The sequence below is a fragment of the Sturnira hondurensis genome, unplaced genomic scaffold, assembly GCF_014824575.4.
Source record: "Sturnira hondurensis isolate 20B ecotype Veracruz unplaced genomic scaffold, ASM1482457v3 Scaffold0022910, whole genome shotgun sequence".
In the NCBI taxonomy this organism is placed as follows: domain Eukaryota; kingdom Metazoa; phylum Chordata; class Mammalia; order Chiroptera; family Phyllostomidae; genus Sturnira; species Sturnira hondurensis.
This window is the reverse complement of record NW_028095541.1, coordinates 4,833,227-4,849,716: the sequence shown is the minus strand read 5'-3', so window position 1 is coordinate 4,849,716 and position 16,490 is coordinate 4,833,227. Positions and strand designations below refer to the sequence as shown.

The window sequence follows — 16,490 nt, the reverse complement described above, 5'->3', positions numbered from 1 at the left end:
TGGCACAGAGACTGAATAAAGAACTTAAAATAACAACAAAAAAACTAGACCTTGTCACTCCCCCCAGCCCCACCCCCACCCCATACTGGGTGTTGGAGAAAAGTGTCGCCAAGGAAATGACATCTCCACTGTTTAGACTTGCCTGGTTGGCAGGGGTGTTGTGTGTGGGAGGGCGGGGAGCATAGGCTCTCGCTCACTCAGAACTGGAGGGTCAGCAAGAACTGGCGGGTGGGCAAAGGGAGCTCCTGCAGCTCAACTCAGTGGTGCTGCTCTCTCTGGCTTGGATGAAGTTGAATGGGTGGCTGTGCACAGTGAGCGTAGGGAAGAATTATTTAAGTTTTTCATCTTGTTGCAGTGAGACTGGCTCCCGGGGTGGCAGCAGTGTGGCGGTCACCGGCTGCTGCCAGTATGGCAAGGTCCCAATATTAGCAACCTTTGCAGCATGTTGCCTCCTGTTCTTGCTGCACAGCCCCACCCGGAGGAGTCCAGTGTCTTAGGACCCAGCACTGGCAGAGTGGGGAGGCTGCGGCAGCGCATCACACCTGGCATCTGGCACCAGGACCTCTGTGTTCCTTTTCCCAACTCCCTTCTGGGGTCAACGTTCTTACCCTCAGTGTCTTCTTTTAGGAAAGAGTAGCTGTGGGGCAGGGGTGGGCTGGTTTACACTTTGATACAGAAGGTGCATCTTCCGCCTGGAGTGAACCGGCAGGAGGAAAGGTGTTGGAAAAGGATCTCCCCCACCACCTCAGGTGACTGAGGCTTTGGGCAAGCCTGACGGTGACACAGCAGCAGCAGTGTAGAGGACACAGTGGGGGGAGGGGAATCTTACTTTGATCCTGGCAGAAGCTACTGAGGTGACAACATAGGTGGGACCTTGAGGGAGCCTTGTGTTTTCCTTTTGGGGGTGTTGGTGTGGAGATAAGGAATTGGAGATTATGTCTCTATGGCGCAGGCTGGGCAAGGCAGACATTTCATTTTCTATCTTTTTTTGCTCTTTAAAACACTTGCTAGGCAGAAAAAAGTGAACAGAAGAACATCAATTGAGACAGTGGTCATGTAGAAGAATAAAAAGTGAGTGTTGGGCCTGATCCTCTATTTTACTTTCACAGGGAAGGAAGCCTGAGCTGTTGACCCTGGCCTTCCTTGGTGGACAGATGGCCTGCTTTTCTGGCTATGCCTTGTGGCCTGGCATGGTGGCCCTGCAAGGACCCCAGAAGAGCACCTGAACTGGGGCTGTACTTCAAAGGGTCCAGATGTCAGGTGGAAATTGTGTGAGAGGGGAGAAACATGATAGCATGATTTTTTAAAAAAAGGGGTTAAAGCAATCCCATTTCCAGAGTTTTTTGCACTTTAAAAAATTCTGTAGGTCTGGCTCTTCAGCATCTCACTAAGGTAAAGACTGCCCATTTAAGGAGCTGTTTTCAGGATTGGCCCAGAGTCTTGAAAAATGGCGGGGTTATAACTACCATTCAGGTAGTTATTTCCTAAGTAACTCTGAGATTTGCTCAAGTTGCTGCTCAGTGGACTTTCTGGGATGCAGGCCCTGAGATGACTGACTGGGTAGCTGGAGTGTGGGGTTGCTGACTGAGCAGGAAACTCTGTAGTTGTGAGGAGGGGGTTGTAATCTGTTTTCAGAAACCTAATGTTAGGCCTCTCTCCACTGTCTGCATACATTCTTGTCCTCTAAAGAATGCAGCTCTGTTAAGTGTTGGGGGATTTTAGGTTATGGAGCTGTTTAACGTGGGCCAGAGTGGAGCTTCCTCTGCCCACCCTTCCACTTCCCAGGGCTGGCCTTGTTATGGCCTTGGAGATGGGGCCCAATAAAGGGGGCTCTTGGGAGCTGAGCCAGGTTTGGGTTAATTGTCCATTTGAATAGAGCTCTGGGGATCATCACTATTACCTGCTGAATCTGGAGCAAGGATAAGGGTCTGGTGTGGGTTTTTTTTTTCCCTGAAGTGGTCCCAGGAACTGACCTGGCCTCTTATATACCAAGGATGACCTTGGACAGCTTAAGACCCTCTGGAGCTCACTGAGCTCACCCTCACTGGGAATTGGTGGCTACTGTGAAAGGGAATTGCCAAATAACACTAGACATGGACCCTGTGTTTCCAAAGTACCTCCACCAATATCCATTTCTTGAGGGTGTCTAGGTTGTATCTTCGTAAAATGAGAGACAGCCATAGTACACATGTAAGGGTCACAGTTTTGATTTTAGGCACAATCCCGCCATTCCCTCCCTCCCTTCTTCTCTTCCTTGCTCTTTCCTTCTTTTCCTCCACTCTATTGATCCTTAAGCATTTAAATGTTTCTACACAAAAGCCTTCTCCTGGGCTTCCTTTGTGCTGCACACTCGTATAAACAGAGAAGACGGGGGTAGGCCGTACTCACTGTAATGAGCATATGCTTGGCTCTGGCTCAGGCCAAGAGACATGAGTTGACCTGGTTGAGGTTATAGAGCTCACTGGGGACAAGATGGTACTATGAATGGTAAGTATTTCAGCCTGGCCCAGGTCTCTGTGTGTGTTTGTGGTGAATTGCCAGTTTGCCAGGTCTTTCTGACTTGGGAGCATGGCCATGACTCAAACATTTTCATGTTACAGTTGGTGTCAGATCACTGAGACAACCTCATGAGAAGCTGGACTATTCTTTTATTTTTAAATAATCTTCACCTGAGTATATGCATTGAGAGAGAGAAAGAGAGAGAGAAACACGTCAATCAGTTGCCTTCTGTATGCACCCTGACCTGGGGTCAAACCCACAACTTTATGGTATACCTGACAATACTCCAATCAGCTGAGCTGTCTGGCCAGGGCTGGGCTGTTCTTTTGCAGTTTTTACTTTTCAACGTGCTTCAGAAATATGGATGGTGCTTGAGGTGGTGAAATCTTTTCCACCTGGGGTTACTAGATAAGTAGTTCCTTTTCAAATATGAGCCCCTTGGAGGCTTGTCCCAGGTACTTTTAGGAAACCCCTATGACTCTACTTCCCAAGCCCATCTGTGGACACTGACTGTTCCTAATTGGCTCCCTCTCACTGCATTCACCACATTGCTATCATATTCATCTGTTTATTTGTCCTTTCTTCCACTAGATGGGGAGAGCTTTGAGGTTAGAGGGCCTAGATTATATCTTAGGCATCCTTATAAACTCAACAAATGACCTGATGCTTGGTTTACAATACTCATTTATGATTTGTAGATTGAATAAGTCACTGCAATGAATTACAGCTATTTTGATTTAAGAAAAGCAACAAGATAGATAGATATCTTAATTCTTTTATTTCCAAAGTATATAATAATAATTTCAGAACTTACATTCTTTAACAGAAGAAGATCTGTGCTATGTGCACATAAATGATTTACGTAAATAGTCCACACACACAAGATATACCTGCCTTTCTAATGTTTGCATGAGGAGCGAGCGGAGTCCCAGTGGCTTGCCTGTCCTCATTTCCTCTGCTGCTTCTAGTCCTGCCCATGGGATCTGTGGCATCTGACCTAGGCAACGTCTTCGAGTCAATAGTCATGGGATAACTATACACAAATGGTATATAAATCATGAATTTGTGAAGAAAAGGGGGGACCAATGATAAGATGTGTGCAATAAATAAGGAGATGGCATTTGGAGTCTGGTTTCTTGGTGGCAAGCTATTTAATACCCTTAAAACTCACTCTCCCCATTTGTAAACTGAAGATTAAAATATTGTAATGACTAGGATTGTTCTGAGGACTGAATGAAAGAAAGCATCTCATTCAGCACAGATTAAATTCTCAAGTGTTCGAGCTATTAGATTGTCAACCTTCTCGATGTTCTGCATACCATCCAGTCATGTGGATTTGTTGGGTTACATATGTCCTATTTCTTCTTGGGCCTGATGCTCACCATTGGCCAAAATTTATTATTAGCTCTCAGAGCTGCATCTTGACTAGGGAAAGAAGAAAGCTCACCATATATCCACTTAGAAGATACAAGTATTTTTTCTTATGATTAAACCTTTCCCTGAAGACATGGTTTACCTAATTGGTCAGACCTCCAAGGGGACAAAATGTTTCCTGTCTCTCATTATATGATGACAGTTAGACATTAATGAATTCCTGACACTAATTTCAGGATAACTGTGACCTATATTGTGCTGTGTTTTCAGGTAGCTAAGGAGAGATTCACATGTATGTGACTCCTAGTAGTAATTAAATGCCAAAATTGTAATTATTTTCAACCATAACAGTTAGAACTAGTACAATGAAACAGACTTGGTTGCATCAATAAGGGTGAAATGACTCTCATGGGAATATTGCCTTGTTTATCTTTCCATTAGCTTTGTGAGGTAGGAAAAACCATAAATAAACTTGCTTATTTTTGGTGTATCTTCCATTATAGAGTCACAGAGTATGAGATCCAAAATGTAATTTGTAATTTTCTATTTTTTCATATAGTATTTCACATTCTATAAAAATAAAATTTTTTTTCTGGTCCAGATAGATATTCTCTGAGTTGTAAACACACGATATTTGTTGTATTTTGCGTGTATAAAACCATTAGGAATGCCCCTCTGTAAGAAATATCTCTTGTCTTTCACATTGCCTTGGAACCCTTTATTATATTTATATAGTTCATGTATTTTGTTTTTAAATTGAATTTCTTGGGGTGACATTGGTTAATAACTTTATATGGATTTTGGGTGCACAATTCTGTAACACACCATCTGTATACTCTACTGTGTGCTCCCACCCAAAGTCTAGTTCTCTTTTGTCACCATGTATTTGTCATGCCTTCTTGTCAAATTAACTGTTTAAAAAAATCCATGTAAGTGCTTTTTTATTAGTCACATGAGACTAACTATAGGCCAATGTTATTCTTAGTTTTTTCTGAACTGTAAAATATATGCACCCCAGTGTTCATAGTAGCACAATTTACAATAGCCAAGTATTGGGAGCAACCTAGGTGCCCATCAGTAAATGAATTAGATAAAAAAACTATGGTACATTTACACAATGGAATTGTATGCAGTGGAAAGAAAGAAGGAGCTCCTACCCTTTGCAACAGCATGGATGGAACTGGAAAGCATTATGCTAAGTGAAATAAGCCAGGCGGTGAAAGACAAATACCATATGATCTCACCTTTAACAGGAAGCTAAACAACAAAACAAACAAGCAAGCAAAATATAGCCAAAGACACTGAAATAGGAAATAGGCTGACAGTGACCAGAGGGAGAGGGGAGGGAATTTCAGGGGACAAGGGGAAGGGTTTACAGGAACAAGTATAAAGGACACATGGACAATAACTAAAGGGGGTTTAAATGGGAGGGAGGTGGGGAGCACTGGGGTGGGTGGGCTGGGATGGGTGTAAAAGACAGAAAACTGTACTTGAACAATAATTAAATAAATTTAAAAATAAAATATACTTTTAAAAGATTACATAAAAATAAAATAAAATTTATATTAACAATAAAATGTAAGTAAATTTTTTAATATTTGAAGATTTAAAAACTCAATATTTAGTATGCATTAATGCAAGGTCTTTACGAACTCTAGCAATTTATAACACAATCGAGAAAATGGCTAAGCACAAGTAATACTAGCATTGACCCAAATAACCTATTGGGTAATTATGTAAAAACAAAAATTGTTAGAAAAATTGAAGTTCCTGTTGTATGGCCATAAAATTCTGGACTTATGCCTAGCTTAGTGTTTTTATTCTTAGGTAAGTAAGTAGAAAGATGGAAATAAACAAAGGTCGTTATGTTAATTTGTTTTTGGGATATAGTATTCCATGCCTATTTTAAATCAGGACTGTTTGTGAAACCTGCATTTTTTCCAGAGTGTTCCAGCTATCTTAATTGCTTAACAATTACTGTTAGGCTTAGATAACTACAGCAAAAATAAATATTTTGTTTAAGCAGACATATTTGGGATGTGTGTAGGCTATCTTAGTGTTCTAGATGAAGCTCAATGTACAGTAGAGAGCTGGATAGCTTTCTTTATAAACCAATCAAGTTAGCACCTCATCCTCATTTTGAGGGACATAGGCTATTCTCTGAATAGAATTTTTTTCTGATCTATACACGAATGCTTAATTTCACATTTATCAACTGTAAGTAAAACTGGATGCTCTTCTCTTCAGTTATACCTTTTAGATTCATTACAATACATACACTGGTTTATGTCATATCATTCTCATCATATCTATGTAAATACTAGCTTTTTATTTTTAAAATGTTATGCATCACGTTGATAAGTATTATTGTATCATTATTGTAGAAGTCAATTCTTTTAGGCATTGTTTTCTTTTAATACTCACTCAAGGGTATGCTTATTGAGAGAGAGAGAGAGAGAAATGAAGAGGAGAGAGAGAGAGGGCGAGAGAGAGACTGGTTGCCTCCTGTTGAACCCTGACCAGGGACTGAACCCACAATCTTCTGGTGCACAGGATGACGCTGCAACCAACTGAGCAACCCAGCCAGGGCTAGGCAGTGGTTTTAAAAGAAGACACTTCCTCAAGGAGTGGGAGGTTATCCCTTTTTGGGACTTAGGCTCAGTCCTCTTTGAAACTTCTAGTGACACTGAGACTTTAAAATCCTCTGTGCTCTAACTTGTCCTTGGTCTTTTGCCCTTTGTTTTGTAGGCATTCTGGAATTTATCAGTATAGCCGTGGGCCTTGTCAGCATTCGAGGTGTGGACAGCGGACTCTACCTTGGCATGAATGAGAAGGGGGAGCTGTATGGATCAGTAAGTACTTCTGAGATACTTCAGAACCTTTGTTTCATGCTGGCTTGAATGTACTTTCTCTTGATTGTTATAGCCTAGATGAAACCTGGTCTGTTGAGAAGGAGAGTAGGAGCTTTTACTTTTTTGAGGCAAATCATTTCATTTTTATTAATAAACATCAGCCCCAGATTTTCACTATAGCAAAGTTTCTAAGAAAGTGCTTTATTCATGTCAAACCATTTTCATTATCAAGTACATAAAAAATCTACATGTGAAAAATCTCATCTTCTTGTATTGAATGGGAGTTATTTTCAAAATGAGTTAAAATTATCTTCTCCCAAACTTTGCTAATCATTGTTTAAAACTAAAAATAGAGCATGCAGGGCTTTCCCTGAGCTACATGAGATTTTCATTATGGAGACAGAAGGGAAATGGAAGTTATTGTCAGATTTTCTTGTGCAGAGAATATAAATATAATTATTTGCAAATACTGAGTTTGTTGTTTTTGTCTCTCACTTCTCATCTCCACTGGTTGTCAGCTGCCAGGAAGAGGCAGTGAAGGATTTATGGTACCTAGCAGGTTCCAGGCACTGTTCTAGGTGCTCAGGGACATCGGTGGATGAGACAGAGTCCCTGCTTCTGCTTTAAGAAGAAAGACTGACTTTATATCTTTGTGTCTTTTTAGTGGTGCTAGCACAGTTTACAAAACACATTGCATGGCACACAGTGGATATTGAAAACATTTTTGCTGAGCATATGAGTATGAATAATAGACTATTAATCACTATACACTAACTTGAGTTTTCAATGCAAAACTTATAAAGACATCAAGCTTTAGTTTTTCATTCCCATTATGATCACATGGAATTTAATCCACATTCTCTGCCATAGGAGAACTTGGATTAGAATCTACAAAAAGTTGGAAATTAAAAGAGGCTCAGGGTGGGAGAAATTCTGGAGATCTCTATCATCAGGACTGAAGGGCATATGCATATACAATCAGAAATTTTCTATAAAGAGCTCCTTTCCTATATACATACTAGTAAGTGTGTGTGTGTGTGTGTCTGTGTGTGTGTGTGTGCAGGGCTTGGAACTAGTATCAAACTTTCACTCAAAAACTCCAGATGACAATAAATTATGGCCTATTTAGTTTGAATATAGCACACACCATTTTTAATGACTCAAGGATGGTTTTCCTGCCTTGGTGAAATTTGAATCAGGTTTGGTTGATTTTGTTGGAAAGATAAGTTATTTTAAGAAGTTCTTCCTTGAGAGAATAGATTATTTTAAAGTATGCTTTTAAGTACAGGATTGAGTTTAACTTTTTAAATATAGTTCTTGGTTTTGATAAAGTTATGTATTTACTAAATTATTTTTGTGAACATTGTAAGTGCAAACATACAAGATTTAAGGTAGCTTTTCAATTTTTAAATATTAAGGGATAATTGTCCTTTTGTCCCCACCTCCATTTTTTTCACCTTTAGGCATATAATATGGATTTAAGTCAGGCACAGTTGAACTCAATAAAATGCTTTTTGTGTGTAGGATATAATCTGACCTCCTTTGGGTGGCCAAGACTGTGGTTCATCATAATAATCTCTAAAGTTCTGAAATTATATACCGCCACCACAAATTTTTTTTGAGTATGGATTTCAACAATGCACATTAAATTACTTTAAAATTGTATATAGTTCATAGGTGTTAGCTTATAAGCATATATTAAGGTAAACATTTTTCAAGGATGCAATGACTGAGTGAACACAAATGGAAACTGGACTATTTGTCCCCTGCTCTGGGGACCAACCACTTTGCACACTTCTCCAAGAACCTGCCCCTTAGAAAGATGACCCATCTTTTAGATGAAATGGCTCTGTGACTGTGTGACCACATAACTGTATGACTGTGTGACAACCCCTGTGGTTTGCTGATTGACAAGGAGCAAATGAAACTTTGTGTTCAGCACAGGGGCTTCACATTTGTTGTCTGGGCTCATCCTTGTCTCTCCTGGATTCTTTCAGTGGCCACCTTACCCATCTCTCCTTTTATCCAGCTGACCTCCTGCCTGTATGACTCCATCTGTAGCACAGGCTGGGGACAGAGTAAGGGCTCAGGCCCTCAGTGAATACCAGTAACATAAATATCTGAAAAGGTGGCCAGGGGCAGAAAGTTGGAGAATCCCATCATGGCAGGTTTTCTGTGATTCCCATAAGCTTTGTTTAGGGTTTTTGGAGCCCACAGAGGTTGGGGTTAGGAGTTGACTTCTTACCTCCACTGCCTGATAGCAATGTGTCCATGCAGCCACAGGGCTAGCTGACAGTCCTATTACAGCAAAGGGGACAACTGGAGAAAAGGCAAAAAATGCTTGTCTTCCTTATGTGCTTGAGAAATGCATCCCTTCTCACGAGTGTCCGCTGGTTTGGATACTGCTTGGAGGAAAGTGTGACAAGGAAGGCATTTCCATACTGTGCCTCTTTTCTGGAAAAATGTTTTAAGTGATTTAGTGTATGCTGTCTCTCCCATTTCCAATTCATTCTCCACACCAGGGGAGAATTACCTCACAACCCAGAGGTAAGTGTCCTCAGTTCAGACCCCTTCTCATGCTTGCCTTTGAAGTCCAGTACCCACATTCTTTTTTCAGTTTCTATTTTAAGTATATTTTATTGATTATGCTATTACAGTTGTCTCAATTTTTGCCCCTTGCCCTCCTCCACCCAGCAGCCCCCTTCCCTACAGCAGTGCTCCCCCTTAGTTCATGTCCATGGGTTGTACATGTAAGTTCTTTGGCTTCTCCATTTGTTACGCTATTCTTCACATCCCCCTGTCTATTTCGTATCTACCAATTATGCTTTTTAATCCCTGCACTTTTGTCCCCATTCTCCCCTTCCCCCATCCAGCTGATAACCCCCCAAATGCCCTGTTTTGGTTGTTTACTTTGTTTCTAGATTCAGTTGTGGATAGTTGTAAATTTTTGCTTTTTTAATGTTTACGGTTTGATCTTCTTTTTTTAAAAATAAGTCCCTTTAATGTTTCATGTAATAATGACTTGGTGATGATGAACTCCTTTAGTTTTACCTTGTCTGGGATGCACTTTATCAGCCCTTTCATTCTAAATGATAGCTATGTTGGATAGTGTGATCTAGGTTGTAGGTCCTTGCTTTTCACCATTTGGAATACTTCTTGCCAGCAAAGTTTCTTTAGAGAACTCTGCTGATAGTCTTAGGGGAGCTCCTTTTGTAGGTAACTCTCTGGTTTTCTTTTGCTGCTTTTAAGATTCTGTCTTTATCTTTAACCTTTGGCATTTTAATTATGATGTGTCTTGGTGTGGTCCTCTTTGGGTCTTATTTATTTGGGACTCTCTGTGTTTCCTGGACTTGTATGTCTCTTTCATTCACCAAATTAGGGAAGTTTTCTTTAACTATTTTTCCAAATAAATTTTCAATTTCTTGCTCTTTTTCTTCTCCTTCTGGCACCCCTATGATTTGGATGTTGGCATGTTTGGAGATGTCCCAGAGGTTCCTAAGCCTCTCCTCATTTTTTTTTGCATTGTTTCTTTTTTCTGTTCTGGCTGAGTGTTTTTTCTTTCTTACATTCCAAATCATTGATTTGAATCTTGGCTTCCTTCCCTTCACTGTTGTTTCCTTTTGGACTTTTCTTTATTTCACTTAGCATAGCCTTCATTTCTTCCTGTATGTTTTTGCCACACTCATTGAGTTGCCAGAGCATCCTGATCACCACTGTTTTGATAGGTTGGCTATCTCTGTTTTGTTTAGTTCTTAGTTTGGGATTTTTTTTCTTTTCTTTCATTTGGATCATCTTTCTTTGTCTCGTCAGTTTGGCAGCCTCCCTGTATTTGTTCCTGTGTATTAGGTAGAGCTGCTTTGACTCCCTGTAAAAGGTACCTGTAAATTGTGTGGGATGGAGCCTTAGGTAATCTCCAGGGTGGGGCAACCTGTTTCACCATTCTGTGTGGGGAGACAGCTCAGAGAAGGAACTGTGTTGCTGCTGCCTGGCTTCGGGGGGGTTTGCCAGGCACATGCCCTATTTCTAGGGCACTTCACCCATTCCCTGTGTGCAACAGGCACCCTACCAGCTGTTGCCCTGATGTTGAATCCCAGAGTGGGTGGGTTTGTGTACGTTTTAAGACCAGGCGGGCCCTTTAAGGGAAGTATACTGAAAATCTGGCAGTTTCTTCTGCTCTGACCTCCACTGATTTTTACAGCCAGAAGTTATGGGGATTTATCTTCCCAGACCCTGGGCTGTGTGATCTGGCCTGGGGCTGGGATCACTTGCTCCCAAGGTATCCCTCCCAATTTTAATCCATCACACCTGAATGTGGGACTGCCCATGCCAGTTCTGCCGCCACCACTGCCTCTCCTTGCCACACTGTGTCTCCTCACCTTTCCACCCTGGCTTCCTGTTTCCACCCCTCCTACCTGTCTGGATGAATGTGCCTTCTTTAAGTCCTTGGTTGGGCAACTTCCACATGGTTCAATTTTCTGATAGTTCTGGCTGTTGCTTGTTTTGAGATTTAGTTGTAATTTTTTTGTGGTTGTACAAGAAGGTGAAGCCTGTCTACCTATGCCTCTATCTTGACCACAGGGCCCTCATTCTTTGGTGACACCATCAATACTGTCACAAGCACTGTGCGAGTTCCATCTTTAACCCTCTTTCCCTGTGGAATTTGAGTTGTGTACTTGCTATTCTGTCTAATTTGTATGTGTGGTCAAGTTAGCCCCTTTCTCCAGTGTGCCTTTCTCTTCTCTACCTGATGAAGCAGCATTCTTTTTTTTTTTTTTAAGATTCAATGAAAATATTGCCTCTTCTGCAAAACCTTCACCATACTTGTTTCCTAACTTTAACCCCTGTTATTCTGCTTAGCAGTTCTGGTGTTTTCCTTTGGGCCCCTGTAGCACTGCCTATATTTTCATGGTCACTCATACAGCAGTTTTATGTACTGTGTAGTTAGTTGTATTTCTGTACTCCCTAATGTTGCTAACATAGCCATGGCCCTTGTACATGCTAGGTGCTCAAAAAATGCTTATTGGATTGAAATGCATGAAACATTGTGATTTCTTTTTATGATTCATTAAACATATGGGTGTGGACCTTATTGTATGGTCAGTGTGTCACAGGACCTAGGTCTGTAGATCTTAAGACTCTGCAAAGGATTGAGTTTTAATAACTAATAGCTCTGTAGATGGCTATCATCCCCTTGGTGGTAGGAGGATGTTCTGAGTACCCCGTAACATCCTCAGTGATGGTCTTTCTTCAGGTTCAGAAATCCTGGAGTAGAAGGTTCTTTCTGATGAGCACAGTTCTTTTACATGATCACAACTCTTCTTCTTTCTTCCTGCCCTTGGTGCTGTCATTTTCTCTGGTGTACACTGCTGTGTGCTCAAAGTCTCCCTGCCAGAGAGGTCTGATGAGGAGAGCTGAGAAAGGGGTTTGGGGAAGCTCTGAGTCAGGCACTTAGGAAAGCTGTTCATGCAGTGGAATCTCAGTGAGCATCTAGTTCTAATAGAATTCCATTTCAGAAATTCCTTATCTGTGAAGATAAGGTTGTGATCACTTTCGTCTCCATGGAACTGCCAATTCTTAAACCATGTCTTACATGCTGTTGGCAATTAATAAATATTGAATATGTGACTATACTGTCAGTGGGATTCCAGATTACCTATTTCTCATTTTCTGTTAAAAAAAGACCAGGCAGACTGTGGCTTACAAGCATCTACTTTGTGAATAGGTATTTGAGGCTAGAAGAGGGGATGTAGAGACCAGAGTAGTTCCCGATCATTTTGCATATAAGGCTTCCTCTTTGATAAAAAGTGTCAGGGAGTCCCACATGATAGCAATTGTACTTATAAGTGTCTTTTGATTGAAAAAATATCTTATGACATAAACTCCTGTGAATTCATTGACATTTTTAAGTGAATTGGTTACAGAGCAAGTCGTATATACATTGGGAAAGAGCAGCATGTCTGTGAGGTATTATTTTCTTTATCAGGTTTACTGTCTGTGCAGACCCCTGTTTTCCTGTCCTGAGCCTTGCTGCACTCACAACATCTAGTGAATCTGTAAGTTTGAATGCAAGGACTACCAGCTCCCTGCCTCCTAGTGCTCCCTGCTTCTCCCCCTTCCCATCTTCTGTACTCCTGAGCTCCTGGGACCACTTTCCTTCTTCTGTCCTTCACTTTACCTCTGCAGATGCCCCTTTTCTTAGAATACACTGTAAGTCCCACAGAGCCTGCTCTGTTCCTTACCGTGGCCTGTTTTGTGGACCTTTAATTGCAGAGCTTCCTGCACCTCTTAAGGGGATCCTCCCCCCAATTCCTCCCATTAATACTGTTAGGAGCCTGATCCAGAATCAGGATGTACTCAGCAGTCACTCACTCATTTACACTTTGATTCACACACCCATGTGCTTGCACTCACACATTCATTCTTCACTTTGCTCTATTTCAGTCACTATTCCATTCACTCACTCCTTCCTTCACCTGCATACTCAGTTACACATTCTCTTCATTCCCTCACATGCACATACACTCACTCATCCACTAGTCTTCCATTCACTCACCCACACACTCCGTCTATATTCCATTCACTCTCACATTCACTCTTCCATTCACTCACTTGCACACTTATCTACTCACTCTTCCATTCACTCACTTGCATGCTCACGCTTTCTTTCACAAAGTTCACAAGCATCGTTGATATCACCTCGTATGAACACATGCCACATAGTAGGTGCTGGGCATAGAGATGATCCTCATTATTTATAGATTGTGTATTTGCCAGTTTCTCTACTTGCTAAAATTTTCTGGTAACCCTAAAATTATTCCTTGTGGCACTTTTGTGCTCATTTTCAAACCTGAGCAGAGAAGCAAAGAATGAGTTGCCTTGTCGGTACCCTCCTAGCTAAAGTCTATCAAGGCAGCCTCTTGCCTTATTGTTCCAGCTCTCAATGGGTAGGCAGATGTCCTTTTTAGGATCTAGTTAGCACCACATTTTTAACATTTTTGTGTTGTTGTTGGTTTTGTGGTTTAAGATGCCTCCTAGAATTGTGCTGAGAGGGATGTGTGGTGTTCCTGAGAGCAAGGAGGCTGTGATGTGTCTTGTGGAGCAAATACATATGTTAGACTAGTTTTGTTCAGGCACATTTCAGTGCTATTGGCTGTGACTTTATTGTTAATGAATCAACAGCATTAACTTAAACAGAAACACATGTAAATCAGAGTTATATATTGATTATTGGACAAAAATGTTATGGCAAGAGGCTGGCAGGAACCAATACTGTGTTTTCCTCAGGAGCAGCGGTTTGGTATTCTCTGATTCATTGTTCGTAGGGACTTTATTGAATGGAACTACCATGATAATGGGAATTGACTATGCCTACCAGTGCAAATTCTACCTCGATCCTAGAACTGATTCAAGAAGAACTTGCAACCTTGTTGAGGAGTCAGATATGCAAGCCAAGTATTATAATTTAGTATGATAAATATTATAGTAGGATTATTATATACAGAAAGGGACTTGGAGAGCTTGGAGGAGGGAGCTTAGTTCTAGAGGTGGGAGAAAATATCAGGATTATTCACAGAGGAGATGTAGAAAAATAGGTAAGTATTCTCAGGAGAGAAGGCAGCTTTGCTGCAGGGTTTGGAAACATAGGCTGCTAGATGTCTCCTGAATCTGTTTTCTTTATGTCCACCCTCCTGCCATGGTCCTGTCTCTGCTTCTATATATCCAAGCTGCTGCTGGAGGCTACCCTGCTGACAGTTGGAGGATCCCCCCTTGTTATTATTGCTTGCCATCAGGGATGGTACTGCTAAGTTGCTATGTCCTGGCCTGGGAGGTGCCCTTGAGCCTCAGTGGAGCAAAGTGGGAGTAACTGCTCTGGAGGCAGCTTCTGCAATGGCCTGGCCACCTCATCCCCACATCCCACAATGTCAGGGACCAACTTGTACTCGTGCAAAGACATTATCTTATGTCAGTCAGTCTGTGTCCTCAGCAGCAAGCTGACAGGTGCTGAGAAAAACCATCTGTATTCATGACATGCCTGTTGTTGCGGGCTCCCCCAAGGACTACAGGGTTTCAGCATTAAGTGGGAGAGACAGGCACGGAACTGTCTTCCTTTGCCCTCTCTATAAATGCTTTAAATCCTGACATAAGTTGATCCCTTTCTTTCTTAATCTCTTTTTTGTGCTGTTGTAATTCTTCATTGAAATCTTCAACGCGATTTGCCTTTCCTTTGTGATGAAGTGCTCAAAGTTCAATGCAGTATTCCAAGAACAGACTTGCCAAGGTCATGCCAAAGACACCTTTGTGCCTATGGGGCACCCTGTGTTTATCTTGTTGCATGGAGAGATTTTTGCCTTTCAAGCTGCCACATTGCACTGTACATTATCACATAATTACTGTTCACTTTCAGTTCTAGGTTTCTTTCTATTCTCCTAGGCCTGTCCTTTCCTTTTCTTTCTTCTCCATCCTCTTCCTCTTTCTTTTCTTTTCCCCCTTCCCCATTCTCTTCCCCTTCCCTTTCCCTTCCTCCATCCATTTCCTGTATGAATCGCTGTGTTTCTGAGAATTTTCTTCTGATTTGTATTGTTTTTTCCTCTCTATCCTTCACATTGATTTTCAGTTTGCTCTGTTTTGATGCAGTAGTCAAGCCCATGTTAGCATTCAGTAGTGGTTGAACATAGAGTTAAAGTGTGAGTGGTAGGAACACAAGGCTCAAAATCCTAGCCCTGTCACCCACTAGTTGTGCCAACTCAGACAGTCTACTCAAATTTGCTAAGCTATGATGATGAGACAGGGCCAATGAAGCCACATTGCATTGCCGTGAGGATAGAGACTATGGTATCTATAAAGTGACTAGCATGGGGCTTGGCTCACTGTGGCTCTTAAGTACCTGCTCAGTACTGGCTTTTCCCTGGGTGTTCCTCCTGGGTGACTATGGCAAAGATGGGAAAGCTGTCCTGTGCATCCTCAGAGACTCCATTCTGAGTGGGAGAGGCACAGAAATTATGTTTCTTTCCAGTTTCGATTCTGAGATAAAGATTTATGACATAGTCTACAAGAATAAAAATTTTTCTTCAGGTCAACATATGTCATCCCTTGAATTATATTTCAAAGTGTTAACCATACAGGCTTATTTATAAATATTCATTTTATTTATTTTGGATTACATTTATTGAGGTGACATTGGTTAATAACATTATATAAGTTCAGGTGTATGATTCTATAGTACATCTTCTGCATATTGCATTGTGTGACATTGCCCCAAATCTAGTCTCCTTCTGTTACCATATATTTGATCCTTTACCCTTTATTATCTACCCTCAACCCTCTTTCCCTCTGGTAACCACCATACTGTTATCTGTGTCTGTGAGTTTCTTTGTTTGTTCATTTGTTGCTTTCTATTTAATATCCTACATATGAGTGAAATCATATTGTGCTTGCACTTTTCAGTCTGACTTCTTCGCTTAGTGTGATTTTCTCATGATCCATCCATATTGTCACAAATGGCAATATTTCATCCTTCCTTATGGCTGAGTAATATTCCATTGTGTACATGTACCACATCTTCTTTATTCAGTCATCTATTCATGGACACTTAGATTGTCTCCATGTCTTGGCAAGATTAATTTTGTATACTTTATTCTCATATGCAGCTCAGTATTATTTTAGTAAGTTAAAGAAATGTATTTTGGGGGATTTAATTTACTTTGTGATGCTGCTGCTGGTGATTATGATCATCATGATTATTGATTATTATTATTAACATTAAAA

General features: G+C 41.1%; 1 protein-coding gene across 1 annotated transcript in view; it reads left to right on the top strand.

Moving 5' to 3' along the window:
- The window catches only part of FGF9 (fibroblast growth factor 9), a 33,697-nt gene that overhangs the window by 3,584 nt on the left and 13,623 nt on the right, over positions 1-16,490 (top strand). The window contains exon 2 of the mRNA XM_037037200.1: positions 6,622-6,725. Coding sequence (XP_036893095.1) covers positions 6,622-6,725 — 104 coding nt within the window. The remainder of the gene's footprint in view (positions 1-6,621; positions 6,726-16,490) is intronic.